The sequence below is a fragment of the Panulirus ornatus genome, chromosome 7 (assembly GCF_036320965.1).
Source record: "Panulirus ornatus isolate Po-2019 chromosome 7, ASM3632096v1, whole genome shotgun sequence".
Lineage (NCBI taxonomy): Eukaryota > Metazoa > Arthropoda > Malacostraca > Decapoda > Palinuridae > Panulirus > Panulirus ornatus.
In genome coordinates, this window is record NC_092230.1 from 46,725,899 (window position 1) to 46,747,093 (window position 21,195).

Sequence of the window (21,195 nt, forward strand, 5' to 3'; positions counted from 1 at the left end):
TAGTAGTGGTAGCTGGAAATGTTTGTAACCCAGGACCAGCGGCAGCTGGGAATTTGTTCTCCAGTAACAGTGTTAGCTGGAACTGTTCGTGTTCCAGGAATACACATGACTAAGATTCTATAGTTTATTTATGTATTTATGTATATATATGTAAGACACATAACACCGCTATATCACCGTCACAACAATATAATTATACAGGTTATATTGTCATCATATTAGGTATACCCTGATCATACCACTGTTAGATTCAGGCTCATAACACAGTCATAACCATGATCATACCACAATTATACCCACGATCATATTACAGTTATATTCACGATTATACCATAATTACAAGTCATGGTTAAACCACACCAGTTCATGATTATACCACACTACTGATGGAATACACCACACCAGAGCCAGACTGTACCGCACCAGAGCCAGTCTATACCACAATGCCAGATCACACTAGATCCACGCTGTACCACACCAGAGCCAGACTGTGCCACACCAGATCCACGCTGTACCACACCAGAGCCAGACTGTGCCACACTAGATCCAGACTGTGCCACACCAGATCCACGCTGTACCACTCCAGAGCCAGACTGTGCCACACCAGAGCCAGACTGTACCACACCAGAGCCAGACTGTGCCACACCAGAGCCAGACTGTGCCACACCAGAGCCAGACTGTGCCACACCAAGTTAATGCCAGACTACATCACACCACAGCAGCTAGTGTCAGTACCCACTAACGCCTCCCTCCCTCCCTCCCTCAGGTGTGGCGAGGCGGGAGCGTCCTCAACACGACGGAGTCCTTGTGGTCACCCGGCCTGCAGGTGTTCCCGGGCGGCAGCGGCGGCGGCCTGCACCTGCCGCAGGCCGACCCCCGCCAGCCGCAGGAGCAGCAGCAGCCGCAGCCACCGCAGGGGGAGAGGCACCAGCTGCTCCCGCACGCGGGCCCCTGGCACCATGACCTGGCCCTCCCGGAGCCCGCCGGGGCATTTGAACTCCTGTGTAGGAGCGAGTTGCATCCTCAGCCGGAGGACCCGTCCTCCTCCTCCTCCGCCGCCCCACCAGCAGGGGCGCCCTACGCCGCCGGCGTGAAGAAGGACGGCCTCCTCCCGCCGGGGAAGGAGGCGGGAGGGTCGTCTGGGGCCTACGGCAAGCTGCCCGAGGCGATGCACAAGATGCGGGGCGGGTTCCCCTGCCAGGGCGAGTACGGGCGGCCTCCCGCGCCCAGCGGGTGCCAGGGGCCCGGCATGGCGGGCAGGCTGGAGGGACGCATCAAGCTGGAAGGGCCCCTGGCCGGGGGAGAGGGCCCCTGTGGGGACCACCAGCGGCCAGCCAGCGACCACCACACGACAGGATTATAACGCCAACCTCTCCCTCCTCCAGCAGCAGCAGCAGCAGCAGCAGCTACAACCCGCGCCCTACCAGCCGGGCGTGGCGTCCTTCCCCGGCGTGGCGGGGGCGTACCAGCAGCAGGGCGTGGCAGGCCAGCAGTACGGCCTGCAGCAGCAGCCTGCACCACCACCGCCCCACCCTCAGTACCAGCACCCCGGCCCGCTAGCCTCATGGCCACCACCTTACCAAGCTCCTGAGGGAGGGTCGTACAGCGGTGATCAACACTACAACATCTACGCTCGCTCAGTCTACATACAGGGCGGGCCCGGGCCGCAGTACCCCTACCCTGGCTACTCCGGGCTGGGGGCGTGCCCCGCGGGGCCCTCAAGACGTGCCCCAGGGCCCCAGGGGGTCCAGCCCGCCCCGACCGCCCCTCCCCCAGCCCTCACCACGCCCATGAAGGCCCGTCGGCGGAGGCGCTGGACGCGTCGCAAGGCGATCGTCCACACGTGCTCCCAGGCCGGGTGCGACAAGACGTACGCCAAGTCGTCGCACCTGAAGGCGCACATGCGGACCCACACGGGGGAGAAGCCCTACACGTGCGACTGGAAGGGTTGTGGCTGGAAGTTCGCGCGTTCTGACGAGCTGACCCGACACTACCGCAAACACACGGGCGACCGACCCTTCCAATGTCGCCTCTGTGAACGTGCCTTCTCCCGCTCTGACCACCTCAGCCTTCACATGAAGCGTCACATGGCTCTGTGAACCTTACATGAAGCGTCACATGGCTCTGTGAACCTCACATGAAGCGTCACATGGCTCTGTGAACCTCACATGAAGCGTCACATTAAGATAATATCATGCCACACGTGCCTCAGGATCACAGGTTGTGGGAACTATGCAATTGTCACTAAACAATCAGTTTAATCATGTCTGTCTGTCTGTCCATCTGTCTGTGCGCCCGTCTCCAGAATCTCTGTTTAAGAGTTAAAAAAAAGAAATACACATTTGAACACACGTTTCTGTAGTATTAACCACACACAGAACATGACTGCAGCGTCCAGGTGTATGCAAAGTTAGGTGGGGATCATCATTAAATGCTTATATCATATACTAGACGATGTAGAACACAAGTCAATCATATCTAGAAAATATGTTATAAAACACGCACACAACATCGTAACATTCTATGACCCGCTGTCTCGGCTGGTGGACGTGGCTGGCTTCCCTGGCGCTGCAGGAGCCTCATATAAGGATAGAAGAGGCTCCTGCAACAGTATATATATATATATATATATATATATATATTTCTTTCTTTCTTTCAAACTATTCGCCATTTCCCGCATTAGCGAGGTAGCGTTAAGAACAGAGGACTGGGCCTTTGAGGGAATACCCTCACCTGGCCCAATTCTCTGTTCCTTCTTTTGGAAAAAAAAAAAAAAAAAAAAAAAAAAAAACCAGAGGGGAGGATTTCCAGCCCCCCGCTCCCTCCCCTTTTAGTCGCCTTCTACGACACGCAGGGAATACGTGGGAAGTATTCTTAATCCCCTATCCCCAGGGATATATATATATATATATATATATATATATATATATATATATATATATATATATATATATATATATATATGATTACACTTGTCCTTCTATCAAACTCTCTTAATTCAAGAATAACTATAAAAAAACGAGACATATTGTGTCTATATATTTAATAATATTCCTGATCATTAATTCACTTAATATTTTCCAGATGGACTTCCCGTTTTCTGTGTTCGATGACGTAGGACTTGTACTCAACACAGTCTGAGGTACAGTCATGTTGTTATTGTTGGTGTTGTAGTTATTAAAGTAATAACTCCTGTGCAGGGGTCGTGCTAACTGCATTAGTTAGTGGTTGATGTAGTTGTTATGGGTGATGTTGTAACTGTGGTTGTAACAACCAAGGTGGTTCTGGCCGTCCCTGTTAGTGTGGTTGTTAGATGATGATGTTGTGATTACTGTTGTAGTTCATGTGTTTGTTGTCATTGCTGTTGTCAAATGCTCTGGTTGTCTCTGGTTGTGATGGTTGTGCTTGACGTCACTAAAGGTTGTTATAGTTGTGATCTTTCTCTTTGTTGTTCTTGTAGTTCCTACAGGTGTTGTAGTCACTGTGGTTGTGATTAATGTTCGTCCTTTAATCATTACAGGTGTTGTAGTCTGGTTGTGTTTTTGATTGTTGTTACTAGTCCTGTAGTTACTACAACTGTAGATGGGACTGGTTTTGTTATAATAACTGTAAGTGCTTTTAGAGTGGTTATAATTTGCTGTAGTTATTGCACCAGTTACAGGCAGCTGACGTTACAGTGGTTCTGGCCGCCTCTGTAATTGCTCTGGACTCGTTTCTGTATTTCTGTAGCCAGTCAATGATTCCTCTTTTTTTTTGAAGTTATGATTGTTGTATTTGTCTGATTAAAACTGTAATTGTTGTTATTGAAGCTTTCAATGTTAACCGACTTCTGTAGTCGTTGTGGTTGTGATTATAATAATTCCGACTGTAACGTTAAAGTGATTACAACTGTGATTACTGTTATCATAACTGTAATTTATAATGAATGATTTGGTTGTGTCACTAAAGTCTGTCATTAGCATGATGTTGTAGTTGTTAAAATCATCGTCATAATCGTTGGGTTGTTAATCACGTTACTATGGTAATGTAGGCGTTACATAACAGTCACTGTAACGATGTAGATGTTTCTGTTCTTACAACCAACACAATGACGTAATTGTTATGATCACAACCCATCATAGTGTTATGGCCGCTACAGCGATGCAACTGTTGTTATAACCACTATAGTGATGAAATGTGGTTATAACCACTATAGTGATGAAATGTGTTGTTATAACCACTATAGTGATGAAATGTGTTGTTATAACCACTATAGTGATGAAATGTGTTGTTATAACCACTACAGGGATGAAATGTGTTGTTATAACCACTATAGTGATGAAATGTGTTGTTATAACCACTACAGGGATGAAATGTGTTGTTATAACCACTATGGGTATGTTACTGCGGTTGTAATAACCAGTACAATGCTGTAATCACTGTGGTTTGCCACAACCATGGTAGTCGGGTTGTGATTCCTGTGGTTCGATCATAGTCCATGATGACACAATGTTGTTATATCAGGGTCACTAGTCTTGTTTTTTACAACTATATAAATGTTAGAATTACCCCGGTCATCCAGCGAGCGTCTCTTGGGTTGTGATGAACATATGTTATTCGCAGGTAACACTGTACAGTGGTACTTTTAATCTTATTCAGTGGTACGTTAAATTCTATTCAGTGGTTCGTTTGATTCGAGTCAGTGGTATCAAAGAAAGCCACAGTGGTCAGGGTTGTGGAGAACAATAATAAAATCTATGATCAACGAACGTGGAAATAGACGAAGCAGTCGACCAGAACCAAGGAAATGAATGTGAGAATTCTTTATCCTTCCCGTGGTAACTGAGACTCAGAATAATTTTGATATTATTGATAAATATAAATGAACGATATGGCCAGCATCAGCAGGCCACTGGGACGTATAGCGTCCCTGTATACGTGGTTGTGGTTGTTTTCGAGGTTGTAGGGGTTGCTGTCGTGGGTGCTTTCGAGGTTTGATTGTTGTGGATGCTTCTGAGGTTATGGTGGTTGTTTTGTGTGCGTCTGTGGTTGTCGTGGTTGATGTGGATGCTTCTGAGGTTATGGTGGTTGTTTTGTGTGCGTCTGTGGTTGTCGTGGTTGATGTGGATGCTTCTGAGGTTATGGTGGCTGTTTTGTGTGCGTCTGAGGTTGTCGTGGTTGATGTGGGTGCTTCTGAGGTTGTGGTGGTTGTTATTCTGGTTGTTCTTAAGGTTGTAGTGGTTGTTGTTTCATCGTCACTGATGAGAATCCATCTTAAGGATGGGTCGACACACACACACATACACACCACATTGCAGGACTCACCACCTACCACAACCAGTCCACAACCAGTTTGGTATAATGTGGGGAAAATACAACAACTTTCACAACATACAACCAACAAGACGCTTACATCAGGCTCTCCCAGTTTTCCACACTCAGAGAAAACGGGGTACGAGTTATGATGAAGGGGGGGGGGGGTTAATGGACACCTCTAATGCGACACAATAAACATTTATGTAATCATTTGATTATAATAAATACGGGTTTGAATAACAGTAAATTTATCATCGAGTTTAATATATTATCTTTACTGTACTATGAAACTTGTGACGTTGACAATATTCAAAATGTTTTCATTCGTATTGAACGAATAATACGCAAAAAACGGAGATTCTGGATATATATATATATATATATATATATATATATATATATATATATATATATATATATATATATACATATATATATATATATATATATATATATATATATATATATATATATATATATATGTATATATATATATATATATTGTGCTCTTAATAGATTTTACGTTAGCTGATGGAAACTGAACAATAACCATATGCTGAAGAACTGACAGATGTAGAACACTATTCAGGAAGATGTATTGTGATGATGAAGTGTTACAGAGAGATATGGTGTGCATGTCATCATTATGGGAAAAGTATTGTGCATAATGAACTTATGGAGATGTAATGTCTGCTTCATGTTAGTGAGTAACGTAATGAGGCAAGGTGTACTGATGTACATAATTATGTACACAAGACAAATTGATGAAGAGTATATATATATATATATATATATATATATATATATATATATATATATATATATATATATATATATATATATATATATATATATATTAGACTCATTCCAAGTAAATATCATGTGGACCAAGATACATGTGTGATATACGAGAGATACATATATCAAAATCTCATGACAAGGACCGGGCATATATGTATCAAGGTAACGGTATGTGTATATAGCAGTTTGTTATAAGTTTTATTTTGGTGTATTTATTGTGTTAATGAGACGGCTGGTATATATATATATATATATATATATATATATATATATATATATATATACAGTGTTGGTGTGTGTGTATGTTCGTATGTACAAAGAATGCAACACTATTTATTCCGTCCAAAATAATATATTCAAATCTTAAGAAAATTAAAATCTTATATACGAAAATAATGATGCAAAGCACTTGTCATATATGTAACGTCCCACGATATCGTACAAACAATAGCTTCGCCGTGATGTACGACAGTACAATTACATTTACACTTGTAATGACAAAACTAAATGTAATCTTTTTTTAATGTTACAGAATAAAATCCAATTCTTTATATTTTTTTTGAATATTTGTATAATGACTATGAGAGTAGTGGGAGATATATAGTGTGCAGTACACAATAATGTTTTATAATCTGTATACAGAAAAAAAAAATAAAATTTTATTTACCTGTTGTCTGCATTAGCTCCCATCCCTCCTCCATGGCTTAGCGTCACCAGGGACCAGCCGGCGGGATCGAGACGCCCGTCATACCGCACACCACACCCATCTTCCTCCAGCGTATCCTGACGGAGGCCCACGCCCCTGGCCCACACCAGCCACCACCTGCGAGCGAAGGTAACATGACGTCGGTGGGTGATGGAGGGAGGCGTGTGAGGTGGAGGTGAACCAGGCTCATCACGCCAGTCATACCTCTCCCATCTGGGAGCTTTGTTTACATCTGTGACGTCACCGGCCTAGGTTCCTCCCCTCGATTTCCTGTATTGTTTCCAGACCAGTGACGCTGCAGGCAATACACTATATACATACATACATATATATATATATATATATATATATATATATATATATATATATATATATATATATATATATATATATATATATATGTGTGTGTGTGTGTGTGTGTGTGTGTGTGTGTGTGTGTGTGTGTGTGTGTGTGTGTGTGTGTGTATTAAGCACACTATTAGGCTATTACAACGCTATTTGTGATCATGGATCGTGTCTAAAACTTACATTACTTTGGTAGAAGACAGGTACACAAATGTTTCAACAAAGACAACACCTGCAAACTTTTTCATGTAACTAAGTAGGCGCCAATATTGTCGCTCGTGGACTTGAAGAAGCGAAATGATCATTAAGTCTGTTCTTCAACGTGTCTGAACCAATGCTTTCATCTCCTGTAATTCGCAAAGTCGTTCCATATGTTAACAATCCTGATGAAGATAATGTACTTCGCCTCATTCGAGTTACAATGTTTGTCCACGAGTCTGTATTCATTACTACGAGTGACATCAGACGAATCAAGTCTCAAACAGCTACTTAGATTAAACCGATCGAAGCCTTTGATAACCTTGCAAGCATGTATCACATCAACTCGTACCTTCCCTTCACTAAGCTTACAAAAAAAACCTCTTTAACCCCTTGAGTTAGCTCACACGGGATCTGTATCTCAGTCTGGGGTTCATCCAGGTAGCTCTCTCCTCTGTACACTCTTCATCCCATCTGTGTCTTTCCCCACGTAACGGTGACCCAAAGTGGACATAATATTCCAGCTGGGGACACGCCAGTTGGGTTATAAAAATTGAGGTTAATTTCCCTAGACTTATATTCCAAAGCTGTACCTGTGACTCCAAGAATTTCCGTTCGCTCTTTTCCCACCTTCTGTACGTAGCTTACATGGCTTTCCAGTAGCTTAATCAACACACTCAAAGTCTTTTCCTTTTCTCCCTCAGTCACTTTCTGCAGTTCAACACAAATTTTACTGTAACTTGGCTCTTCACATTTACTGCCAACGTGTCACAGGTCAACCACCAAACAAGGGCTTGTAACGAAGGTAACTATTCCAATCTCCTTTAAATTCACACACGAGATATTCAGAAAGAGCATCTACCATACATACGTGGGATTCAAAGTCAAATATGATTGGCCATTTTAGATTAATGACCTTGTGGAAGGATATGAACAATCCAGTCAAGTAGCGAACAAAATATGTAAGTTTCGGGAGTCTGAGTTAAATTGAGAGACTAGCAGACTTAGAAGGAACGAGAGAACTTAAATGAACACGAGAGAACATAAGTTAATGAACACGAGGACAACATATGTTAAATGAACACGAGAGAACTTAAATGAACTCGAGACGAGAACGTAAGTTGAATGAACACGAGGATAACATACATTACATGAACACGAGAGAACACCATAAATTAAATGAACACGAAGTTCGCTCAGTGACCAAAGAAAATTTCATGACAACGTGTATGATGCAAGTGGGAGGTTGAGAGGGGAGGGGGGTTGACCCCACGTATGTGAACCACCTTCTGTAGTGGTATGAATATCTGACGAGACGGAAGACATACAAACATACACTGATTATTGGTTCTACCTCAACTGTGTATTTTTTCAACCAGATGGTTGTCTAAATTCAATTAACCATTATTCATTTATTTGTTAAGATTCTTTACATATATATATAGCCACAAGTGATCACATAAAGAATCTCTCTCTCTCTCTCTCTATTTATCTATCTGTCTATCTATCTATCTACCTATCTATCTATCTATCTGTCTATCTATCAATCTATATATCTGTATCTCTCTCTCTCTCTCTCTTTATCTATCTGTCTATCTATCTATCTACCTATCTATCTATCTGTCTATCTATCTATCTACCTATCTATCTATCTACCTTCTATCTATCTATCTGTATCTCTCTCTCTCTCTCTCTCTCTCTCTCTCTCTCTCTCTCTCTCTCTCTCTCTCTCTCTCTCTCTCTCTCCTGCAGCGGCTGAGGGAGGCGCAGCAGCAGAAGGCACCAAACCTCCCACAGTACACACTCCCACGCCACCATCACTCCCATGTTCCACGCGACCATCACCAGCCATGGCAACGCGACTCCCTCCCCGGCTGGCTATGGACGGGTGGGGTGTTGATGGGGGCGTGGCACAGTGTCTGGGGGCACAAAGGGGGGGGGGGGGGGCGTCCCCACCTCTGGGGTGAACCCTTCCCTCCCAGAAACTCCCCAACCCAAAGATCCTCCCTGAATTATAGGCCACCTCCACCACCCCTCGGGGGGGGGGGGGGGGCTTTCACGAGTTCAGGAGGTGAGTGAAAGAAAGAAGAGAGGGTGAGTGTGTGTGTGTGTGTGGGGTGAGTAAGAGGTGAATAGGAGGTGTGTGGGAGGGGTCAGCGTGGGTGTGAGGGGGGGGGGGGGGGCAGCGCCGGCTTACAGAAGGTCGTGGCGTGGCATGTGTGATGTGTGTGTGTGTGTGTGTGGCGTGGAGAGGTGTTTCTACCACTGTGGTAAGTGGGCGGGTGGGGCAAGGCGGCGGGAAACACCCACACAATACCCACCCTACAAATGACGGTCGATCCCACAACACGATCTTTCGTGGTCATCCCGCCCCACGCCCCCTGCCCCGCGCCCCCGCCCCACGCCGTCTATAAGCATGTAAATATCGGGGCATGGAACACCAACACCCCTTTTACCGTGACGGTGTGGTAATAATGACTTCTTCCACCCCGTGTGTGGCATAGAAGGGACCCCCAGGGTGAAACCACAGGTGAGGGAGCACTACCCTCCCCAGCTCCCTCCACACAAACTCCCTCGCCATTGACACAGTCGAGGTGGAATTTACAGTCATGCAAATCTCACACCATCGATCCCACCTCACCTCCTCCTCCTTCGTATTGATCAGCTAATGAACTCTTACATCCTAGGGTCGCCCGGGGCTGCTGACGTGAGGGAGGGAGGGAGACACAGGCTGCTGGAGGTGTGATCCACGAACTCAACACACGACTAATGTGGAGCTCCATGAATACCAGACACCTTACTGGGGGACGTGGGCCTCACCTACACTGCCTCTCTCTCTCTCTCTCTCTCTCTCTCTCTCTCTCTCTCTCTCTCTCTCTCTATATATATATATATATATATATATATATATATATATATATATCCTAGGCTAAGGCATTTACACAATCTGTCGACTATCAATCCCACGGAATGGATGAACAGCTGGATGAACTGTGGACCGACTGCCATCCCTAGGATTCGAACCCAGCCATGTTCTGTCCGGGAACAAAACACTATTAACCTTGGAGGACCCGTGTCTTCTGGTGAGTATGGTGACTCAGTGGAGGATTCGAGAGTTCGACAACAAGTGGTAATAAGGTAATAACGTAACATGTGACGTCACTACCCTCGACCCAGACCTCAACACGTTCACTAGATATTGTCAACATTACAATGGAATGAGAACCCAAGACCCTTCGAGCAAACGATGCAACTACCATGAAGATAATTGCGAGCAGTTATACTACTAAACTACCCTGCACACCTCACACACACACACACACACACATACATACACACTTTACGACAAATAATACAACAAATAATACAACAGATTCACGTAAGTTTCACGCAAGAACAATGACAGACAAACAACGAAAGAATTAAGCCCATTATATAGTTGTTTTTGCTTCACGTAAATTACGTGTTACAATGACAGTTACAGACGGCTAAATGGTTGCCAGCGTTACGACGATAGACGGCTAAATGGTTGCCAGCGTTACGACGATATTTAGCAAAAGGTGATTAACCTCGGCCACGGGGGAAATTACCGACCAATCAGCTTGAAGTTCACGGCTGGTTAACTCGCACAAACGATCGTTGGTGACAAGAGGGTAATTCATAACGAGGGGATTGCCACTCTCAACTGGTAGTTGACGAATTCGTTCATTTGTGACAAAAATCCTTCTGACTTCCTTCATGTTACTCTCACTTTATATATGACTGAAGTAAACCACTTGATAACACGAGTGTTACACAACTCTTCTTGATGTTTCCCGGGTGCTGTGTGTTACGTGGGTGTTACTGACTGCTACAGGTGTTACATGGTTGTTCTCAAGTGCTACAGGTGTTACATGTCTGTTCTCGAGTGCTACAGGTGTTACATAGTTGTTCTCGAGTGCTACAGGTGTTACATGGCTGTTCTCGAGTGTTACAGGTGTTACATAGTTGTTCTCGAGTGCTACAGGTGTTACGTGGCTGTTCTCGAGTGCTACAGGTGTTACATGGCTGTTCTCGAGTGCTACAGGTGTTACATGGCTGTTCTCGAGTGTTACAGGTGTTACATAGTTGTTCTCGAGTGCTACAGGTGTTACATGGCTGTTCTCGAGTGCTACAGGTGTTACATGGCTGTTCTCGAGTGCTACAGGTGTTACATAGCTGTTCTCGAGTGCTACAGGTGTTACATAGTTGTTCTCGAGTGCTACAGGTGTCACATGGCTGTTCTCGAGTGTTACAGGTGTTACATTGCTGTTCTCGAGTGCTACAGGTGTTACATGGCTGTTCTCGAGTGCTACGGGTGTTACATAGTTGTTCTCGAGTGCTACAGGTGTTACATAGTTGTTCTCGAGTGCTACAGGTGTTACATAGTTGTTCTCGAGTCTACAGGTGTTACATGGCTGTTCTCGAGTGTTACATGGCTATTCTGGAGTGTTACATGGCTGTTCTCGAGTGCTACAGGTGTTACGTTTGTGTTGTAAAAGTGTTATCACAATGTGCTAGCCAGCACACATCACTGGTGCCTCAAAAGTTGCCTCCAAGCTAACCTATGACAGCTAAAGCTATTCCAAGATAACATGTGGGAGATAAGGGCTACTCTGAGATAACATGTGACAGCTAAGAGTATATTCCAAGCTAACATATGAGAGCAAAAAAAGTAATCTAAGTTGAGCTAGAGCGTATCTAAGCTAACATGCGAGATCTAAAGCGTACTCTAAGCTAAACTTATAGAGCTGAAGTGTACTCCAAGCTAAAGTTATAGAGTTGAAGTGTTCTCTAAGCTTAACTTATAGAGCTGAAGTGTACTCTAAGCTAAAGTTATAGAGCTGAAGTGTACTCAAAGCTAAACTTATAGAGCTGAAGTGTACTCTAAGCTAACTTGTGAGTTACAGAGCACACTAAGCTAACTTGCGAGAGCTAAATTGTACTCAATGATACCGGAGAGCTAAAAGGTACTCTAAGCCAAGCTAGAAAAGCAAAATACTACTTAAAGCTAACGTGAGACACCATGAGAGAGAGAGAGAGAGAGAGAGAGAGAGAGAGAGAGAGAGAGAGAGAGAGAGAGAGAGAGAGAGAGAGAGAGAGAGAGAGGAACTGAGGTGTATGCCATCATGGGGACGCGGGGGGGGAGGCAGGGAAGGAGGGAGGGAGGAACAGCGGGTGGGGTTGGTTTTGGGTGGGAGGGGGCGGGGGGGGAGGGGGGGATGTGGTCTGTCTAAACGCGTATCAGCTGTTGCCTACCATCGTTCCATTAGACTCAAACCACCACCACCAGTACAGACCCCGCGATGGTTATCTGGCACGTTATCTCCCGTTATCTTCCACATTTGCCCTCCTCGTAATTAGCGTGCGCGGGGGCTTCCATCACGGCCAAAGAAGTGGCATTAACCATGAATGGGCAGTCGTTGTATTTGCTAAAGGAACGTCCGAGCCGCTCTACCGGCCCAACCCACTCTCACACACCCGCTCATTAAATCTCTTATATTTCCTAAAAGAACCGTCTAATCACGGGTGGGGGCCCGGAGCATAGATCACAGCACAGCAGGACTCGAGTCTTATAACGCTCCATCCTCCCGCGTCATTATGCCGGACGATAGAGATGTAGACGGAGGTCCATCTTTCCGGGCTATTATGCCGGACGAGAGATTGGTAGACGGACGGCCATCGTCGCGCGTCATTATGCCGGACGAGAGATTGGTAGACGGAGGTCCATCGTCGCGCGTCATTATGCCGGACGATAGAGATGTAGACGGACGGCCATCGTCCCGCGTCATTATGCCGGACGAGAGAGATGTAGACGGAGGTCCATCGTCGCGCGTCATTATGCCGGACGATAGATAGAGCTGTTGACGACGGGGCGATTAGCTAGTTGGAGGCCAGTAAGGAAGGACATGTAACTCAAGCGGTGTATGGTGGCTAAAGAGGACTGGGTCAACCATCGTTAAGTACGTGGTAGGGGTTGGAGGTCATCATGGGTCAGGCTTAAACCACCGCTGCTCCGTAAGGGTCAATCCAAACAGGATATGATCAATTCCGAAACCACAGAAATATAATGTGAATAAAAGTTTTTCTTTTAGGTATTCTTATTTTTTTGTTTAAAGGAACAACACAATGCAAAGGTTTTTGAGTTTGTTTATTTATTTTTTTTGATGTGTGTAGCCTGAGTAGGGGGGGGGACGGTGGGGGGGGAGGGGGAGGGGCTGGGTGTAGCATGGTCGTGCCACCTCCCTCCCCCTCCCCCTACTGTAACACGGCAGCCGTATACACTTAGAGATTACACGGGCAGGTGGCGATTGAATTAACCCGGGAATTGGATGTTATAAACATGTTCCCTGCCTTTACGGTAGGCGGCGTGGGTAGCCCACACTTAAGCTCCTCACCCCCCACCCCTCCCCTCCCCCCCCATATACACTAGCCTCCCTCCCCTTCCCTTCCCTCTCAGCAACCAACACACACACACACACACATTACTTAACCTTTTACTTATACTTTTTCAGCACTACACCTGAGGCGAGCACCTCCTCCTCCTGCTCCTGCTGGTGACCTGGACGTACGTATCTTGGCCTGTGGGGGGGTGGCGGGGGGGGGGGGGATAATCCAGCCTCCTCCTCCTCCTCCTACCCACAACCCCTCCTCCTCCTCCTCCCCCCACAACCCCTCCTCCTTCCCCCAGGCAGTGTGCCCCCCCCCCCCCCCCCGTCTGAGGAAGGGGAGGGGGTGGAGGGTGGAGGAAAAGGAGTGGGGAGGGAGAAGGAAAAAAGGGGTGGGGTTCGAAGCCTCCCCCCCACCTATCCCCATCCCCCCAATACAAGCCTCCTCTCCCCCATTCCCCCACTTTACCTTTAACGATGGTTCGTCATGGGATGAAGTAAAGGAGATGGGCGGTACACCTCACTGTGGCCATGGCAACCGGCAGCCTCCTCCTGCCCATATGAGAGAGAGAGAGAGAGAGAGAGAGAGAGAGAGAGAGAGAGAGAGAGAGAGAGAGAGAGAGAGAGATTTTCCGTCTTTCCTCATCGTTCCACCGAGGTACCCATGTTTAGGGCGCCCCCGGGCCATGATGTCACCGCCCCCCCCTCCTCCCCCTACCAGCAACAAATACGGAACACCTTTCCCGTATGCGACTTACCAGGGTGAGGGGGGGGGGCCACCCCACACCGTGTGTGTGTGTGTGTGTGTGTGTGTGTGTCCCTCTGAACCCACCTCCGTTATGACGTCATTCGGGTGGACAGTCCCACGCCAAAAAGAGCTTCGAAAAAAAAAAAACCAAACTCAAAAAGACATTTCGAGGTTCACTTCGTCTCACGAAACGGTTCGAACTACCAACACGAATCAGTTCTTCTTCTCTCTCTCTCTCTCTCTCTCTCTCTCTCTAGTGGATCGAAACGCCTCACTACGGTTTCAGACCCGGTTCAGAGAGCGAGGATTCGAGCTAGCGAAGCGCTCCTCCTTCAGAGCTAATCCCACACGGGATGGGCTTCGTAGGGAGCAACAGTTCGGTTTGAATATACGAGAATGAGGGTTGAGTGGGAATGTACGCCCTTAATGAGGTGCTTCGGAAAGGGGGGGGAGGGGGGCGGGCAGCATAGCTTGGGATCCATGAAAAACCATCTCGGGTACGAGACAGCACCAGGGTACCACACACACACACACACGAACTATCATTCAACATCTTCATCACCATCATTAACCAATTCATACCATTTAGCCATTATTAACTACCCACTCTCCCCCTCTCGACCTACCTACCCCAAACACACCGGACTACCGGCAGCAGCCCGGGGAAATTACAGCCGATTACAGAGGGCGCCTTGAACAGGGGCGGGTTCTGAGTAAATAGAGGGGGGCGCGCGCCCCCCTGCGTCCCCCAGCTTGTCTCCTGTCGACATTAAAGAGCCGTAGCGCACCCGACAATAACCTCTACTTACGACAGATTCCATCCATCTCCCGCCAACCCCGTCCGACGCCAAACAAATGACCATCGGAATCCAATTAGCAGAGCATTTAGATCTTGCCCGGCAAACAATGGAGGGGCGATCCTCCTACTGGTTGGGGCACGCCAACCCCATTGGCTCCCTGAGGTGGACATCATCTATATCCAGATTGCCTCATGTCCTATATATGGCGCATCTCGTCACCACCTCATAGTGTATATATATATATATATATATATATATATATATATATATATATATATATATATATATATTGCTCATTGAGATGTATAGGTATGTATATTTGCGTGTGTGGACGTGTATGTATATACATGTGTATGGGGGTGGGTTGGGCCATTTCTTTCGTCTGTTTCCTTGCGCTACCTCGCACACGCGGGGACAGCGACAAAGCAAAATAAATAAATATATATATATATATATATATATATATATATATATATATATATATATATATATATATATATATATATATATTGATAAATGTTAATCAATAAAAAGCACTGGTGGTCATCTGTGCGTGTATCCAACCCACATGGGATTAGATTCGAAAATCAGAGATTACAACAGAGTCCTTCTCATAACTATGATTATTATCATGAGCAATATAATCCTTATCATCAAAACCATTAGTATAATCATTAATCTTGAGGGCTGACGTCAACCCATCCTGCTGCTGCTTGGATAAACAGACATCTCAAGAACCTTACGAAGCGCACTGGGGGTTCCACATGTATTCCTCAACCACGACGAGTTTGTTATAGTTACCCTTGAAAAGGTACAGAAAGAATCCGTTTTCTTTGAATAGGAAAGAGAGCACGGACGTGTTCGGCACACGTAAACTGAATCTGCGATAGTTTAAAACTCCCGTGCCTGCTCTCTGACCTGAACGCAAGTACATACGAACACATAAGTGTGTGTTATATGTACGCAAATACATATCCCAGACCCAAAACAGGAAATGAACCACGACAAAACGGGGGGAAAAAAAACGAGATATCGTCATTGGACTGCCAGGGCAGAGAAAACGAGCGGCCAACACGTCAACCAAATCGACAAATAGAGAGAGAGAGAGAGAGAGAGAGAGAGAGAGAGAGAGAGAGAGAGAGAGAGAGAGAGAGAGAGAGAGAGATGGCTACCCAGGGCCCCGGGGTTAGCGTGGGCATTAGATTAATATAATGAGATAGGTGAGGGAGGGAGGGAGGGAGGGGGAAAAAAATAAGTAGGAAGGAGAGCGAAGGGCGTTGTCCAAGTGGCGTGTCACAGATTAATAGCGAGCAGCCATGACACCGTATACATACAGAACCAGACGCATGATGGAGGGAGGGAGGGAGGGATGGATGGATGGAGGGAAGGAGGGAGGGAGGGAGGGAGGGAGGGAGGGAGGGAGGGAAGGAAGGAGGGAGGGAAGGTTTATGATCCTAGTGGAGAAGCACCTCGTCTTCGACCGTGTGATAATCACCAAAATTACTTCGTAAAGTGGAATGAGCCCCAGCCACACACACACACACACACACACGTCCATCCGCTCTGGACAGACGGGTTTCTATCCCCTCAGGTGGTGCACTTATGACGTGGGGTGGGGGGGAGGGGGAGGGGGGGTGTCGTGCGAGAGTGTAAGGAAGGTGGTGAAGGCTTGGGGGGGGGGGGGGTAGAGTCGGCCTGACGAGCTATGATTATTAGCTACGACTATGTCTATGGCTATAATTATGGCTATGGTTATGTATACGGGTATGGCTATAATCATGTATACGTCTATAATCATGGCTATGGCTATATCTAAAGCAATGGCTATGGGTAAGAGTAAGACTACAATTATGGTTGTGTCTTATAATTAAGTCTATGATTACTATCACCACTACTAATAATTCCACTGCTTCTTCCTTCACTACTACCTCTACTTTTGACTACTACAGTCACTACTACTACACCTTCTTCTACTTATGTTAAACCGTAAATGAATGTGTAAAAACCCTCCAGCAGTATACTGTAAATATGTAAGAAAAGAAAAAGTAAGTCTGATATATATATATATATATATATATATATATATATATATATATATATATATATATATATATATATATATATATATATATATATTCATATAGTTTTGTGAACAAGTATGCTGAGGTAGCCACAGATATATTCATGCCTGGGTTATGGAGGTCACATAAGTCATGATTTATCAATAATTGCATTAAAAACAACAACAACAACAACAACAACAACAACAACAACAACGACAATAATAACGAGTAAAGGTGTGAGTAGTCGAGAGAGAGAGAGAGAGAGAGAGAGAGAGAGAGAGAGAGAGAGAGAGAGAGAGAGAGAGAGAGTATAATAGCCCAATACAAAGCCATCCCCCACTAATCTACATGAAACATCTACCACATGAATAACGAGGAATAAAGGATAATGATAAATAAACCCACACTTTGGCATCCTGGAGAGAACACAATGGAAAATGAGTGAAGAAAACGGGGTGAGGAGGTGGGGGGGTTGTGGCGGCCATTATGAAGGGGTGACAGGGCGAAACTGACCACAGAGTCTGGGGACAACAATATGGGTTGAGAGAGCGGCTAATGTGGGCTGACAACCTGTTGATATGGCGGTGTGGCACGGCTAAAGTGGTGCCCCGGACACCACCAACCCCGACACCACCACGCTACTCTCTCTCTCCCTCTCTCTCTCTCTCTCTCTCTCTCTCTCTCTCTCTCTCTCTCTCTCTCTCTCTCTCTCTCTCTCTCTCTCTCTCTCTCTCTCTCTCTCTCTCTCTCTCTCTCTCTCTCTCTCTCTCTCTCTCTCTCTCTCTCTCTCTCTCTCTCTCTCTCTCTCTCTCTCTCTCTCTCTCTCTCTCTCTCTCTCTCTCTCTCTCTCTCTCTCTCTCTCTCTCTCTCTCTCTCTCTCTCTCTCTCTCTCTCTCTCTCTCTCTCTCTCTCTCTCTCTCTCTCTCTCTCTCTCTCTCTCTCTCTCTCTCTCTCTCTCTCTCTCTCTCTCTCTCTCTCTCTCTCTCTCTCTCTCTCTCTCTCTCTCTCTCTCTCTCTCTCTCTCTCTCTCTCTCTCTCTCTCTCTCTCTCTCTCTCTCTCTCTCTCTCTCTCTCTCTCTCTCTCTCTCTCTCTCTCTCTCTCTCTCTCTCTCTCTCTCTCTCTCTCTCTCTCTCTCTCTCTCTCTCTCTCTCTCTCTCTCTCTCTCTCTCTCTCTCTCTCTCTCTCTCTCTCTCTCTCTCTCTCTCTCTCTCTCTCTCTCTCTCTCTCTCTCTCTCTCTCTCTCTCTCTCTCTCTCTCTCTCTCTCTCTCTCTCTCTCTCTCTCTCTCTCTCTCTCTCTCTCTCTCTCTCTCTCTCTCTCTCTCTCTCTCTCTCTCTCTCTCTCTCTCTCTCTCTCTCTCTCTCTCTCTCTCTCTCTCTCTCTCTCTCTCTCTCTCTCTCTCTCTCTCTCTCTCTCTCTCTCTCTCTCTCTCTCTCTCTCTCTCTCTCTCTCTCTCTCTCTCTCTCTCTCTCTCTCTCTCTCTCTCTCTCTCTCTCTCTCTCTCTCTCTCTCTCTCTCTCTCTCTCTCTCTCTCTCTCTCTCTCTCTCTCTCTCTCTCTCTCTCTCTCTCTCTCTCTCTCTCTCTCTCTCTCTCTCTCTCTCTCTCTCTCTCTCTCTCTCTCTCTCTCTCTCTCTCTCTCTCTCTCTCTCTCTCTCTCTCTCTCTCTCTCTCTCTCTCTCTCTCTCTCTCTCTCTCTCTCTCTCTCTCTCTCTCTCTCTCTCTCTCTCTCTCTCTCTCTCTCTCTCTCTCTCTCTCTCTCTCTCTCTCTCTCTCTCTCTCTCTCTCTCTCTCTCTCTCTCTCTCTCTCTCTCTCTCTCTCTCTCTCTCTCTCTCTCTCTCTCTCTCTCTCTCTCTCTCTCTCTCTCTCTCTCTCTCTCTCTCTCTCTCTCTCTCTCTCTCTCTCTCTCTCTCTCTCTCTCTCTCTCTCTCTCTCTCTCTCTCTCTCTCTCTCTCTCTCTCTCTCTCTCTCTCTCTCTCTCTCTCTCTCTCTCTCTCTCTCTCTCTCTCTCTCTCTCTCTCTCTCTCTCTCTCTCTCTCTCTCTCTCTCTCTCTCTCTCTCTCTCTCTCTCTCTCTCTCTCTCTCTCTCTCTCTCTCTCTCTCTCTCTCTCTCTCTCTCTCTCTCTCTCTCTCTCTCTCTCTCTCTCTCTCTCTCTCTCTCTCTCTCTCTCTCTCTCTCTCTCTCTCTCTCTCTCTCTCTCTCTCTCTCTCTCTCTCTCTCTCTCTCTCTCTCTCTCTCTCTCTCTCTCTCTCTCTCTCTCTCTCTCTCTCTCTCTCTCTCTCTCTCTCTCTCTCTCTCTCTCTCTCTCTCTCTCTCTCTCTCTCTCTCTCTCTCTCTCTCTCTCTCTCTCTCTCTCTCTCTCTCTCTCTCTCTCTCTCTCTCTCTCTCTCTCTCTCTCTCTCTCTCTCTCTCTCTCTCTCTCTCTCTCTCTCTCTCTCTCTCTCTCTCTCTCTCTCTCTCTCTCTCTCTCTCTCTCTCTCTCTCTCTCTCTCTCTCTCTCTCTCTCTCTCTCTCTCTCTCTCTCTCTCTCTCTCTCTCTCTCTCTCTCTCTCTCTCTCTCTCTCTCTCTCTCTCTCTCTCTCTCTCTCTCTCTCTCTCTCTCTCTCTTAAGGGCACTAACCTACGATAAGGCACTACCTACGATGAGGGTACTACCTACCACTACCTACGATGGGTGGGGCTCTGTGTATGTTGCATCTTCCTCAGTGGTGTTATAACGTCTGCTGCCAGACGCACGACACAACTGTCAATCTTTGATATTTCATTTTTCAGAATTCTGTAGCCCATTTTTTTTTTTTTTTACGCTTCTCTCAAAGTATTATCTTCCGTGCCTGTTTTCATGTCATTTTTTTTTTACCTGGCATTTAAATATTTTTGTCCAATGTATTTCTAAGTTACGTACATAATCAGTTATGACGTCAGAGAGAAATCAGAAACATCCCGCGCTCGAGAACATCAGTGACGTCACACACGTAAACAATCGCCCCAGCTGACTGACGGTGACGTCACGCGCATACAGAAAACAGATCCTAGCAATACATTTCGGGTTATCATGATGTTTCAACTGCCAAGTCTTCATTACGGTCATCTTTCACTGCATAATAACCTCTTATCTCTCTACTTCTTTTTTATCTTTATCGATATTATGTGTCTATCATCCGATCTCTGGTCATGTCTCTCTATATCTAGGCCTATATCTCTAACTGTGAAACTTCTACTATATCTAACTTTTCAGTCAGCCGGCTGTACAGCACAGTTCCACATCGACCCCAAGTCTGATAACGTAATCAGACTGTAATAACGCTGCTCACTAATGAGCCAAGTTAATTAGCATCGCTATATTATCGGAGCTCTCTCGAACTTTGATGGATGTGAAACTGTGGCGTATGGCAAAAATAGATACACAGTCACATACACATTACAGACATACAGACAGAATATATAGATATATACATAGAGATACTGACGTATATGATTATGAACACGAACCGTAATGTAGTACGCGAGAACACGGCATGAAAATAATGTCCATAATTATGCCTCTTGGTTGTGCGAGACATATAGCTTGGCTCGCCATATCTCGCCCGGGAAACTCTCCTCCACTCCACACACACACACACACACATGGGACCAATCGCACCTCCTCATCTCTCCATAACTCATTAGGTATGCCCAATGTCCTTCCATTAATTTTCACGGTCGGGAAGCGGTCGGCCATCTTTCTCAGGCCGGCGCCCGTAGTTCATCACCCGCCCGCTGACGGCAGCGCCACTTTTGTTTACTTTTTGATCACGACGATCCAGTGTGGCGGCTCTGAGGTCTATCGCGCTGG

General features: G+C 46.1%; 1 protein-coding gene and 1 long non-coding RNA gene across 3 annotated transcripts in view; one reads left to right on the forward strand and one right to left on the reverse strand.

Annotated features, from left to right (window-relative positions):
• Nucleotides 1-2,886, forward strand: part of LOC139749348 (uncharacterized) — a 34,634-nt gene extending 31,748 nt beyond the window's left edge. Inside the window, 2 exon segments of the mRNA XM_071663068.1 lie at nt 767-1,285; nt 1,287-2,886. Coding sequence (XP_071519169.1) covers nt 767-1,285; nt 1,287-2,099 — 1,332 coding nt within the window. The 3' untranslated portion in view covers nt 2,100-2,886.
• The window catches only part of LOC139749608 (uncharacterized), a 192,302-nt gene that overhangs the window by 73,696 nt on the left and 97,411 nt on the right, over nt 1-21,195 (reverse strand). For both annotated transcript variants that reach the window (XR_011712998.1, XR_011712997.1), the window contains exon 2: nt 6,764-6,919. This is a non-coding gene — a long non-coding RNA (uncharacterized lncRNA). The remainder of the gene's footprint in view (nt 1-6,763; nt 6,920-21,195) is intronic.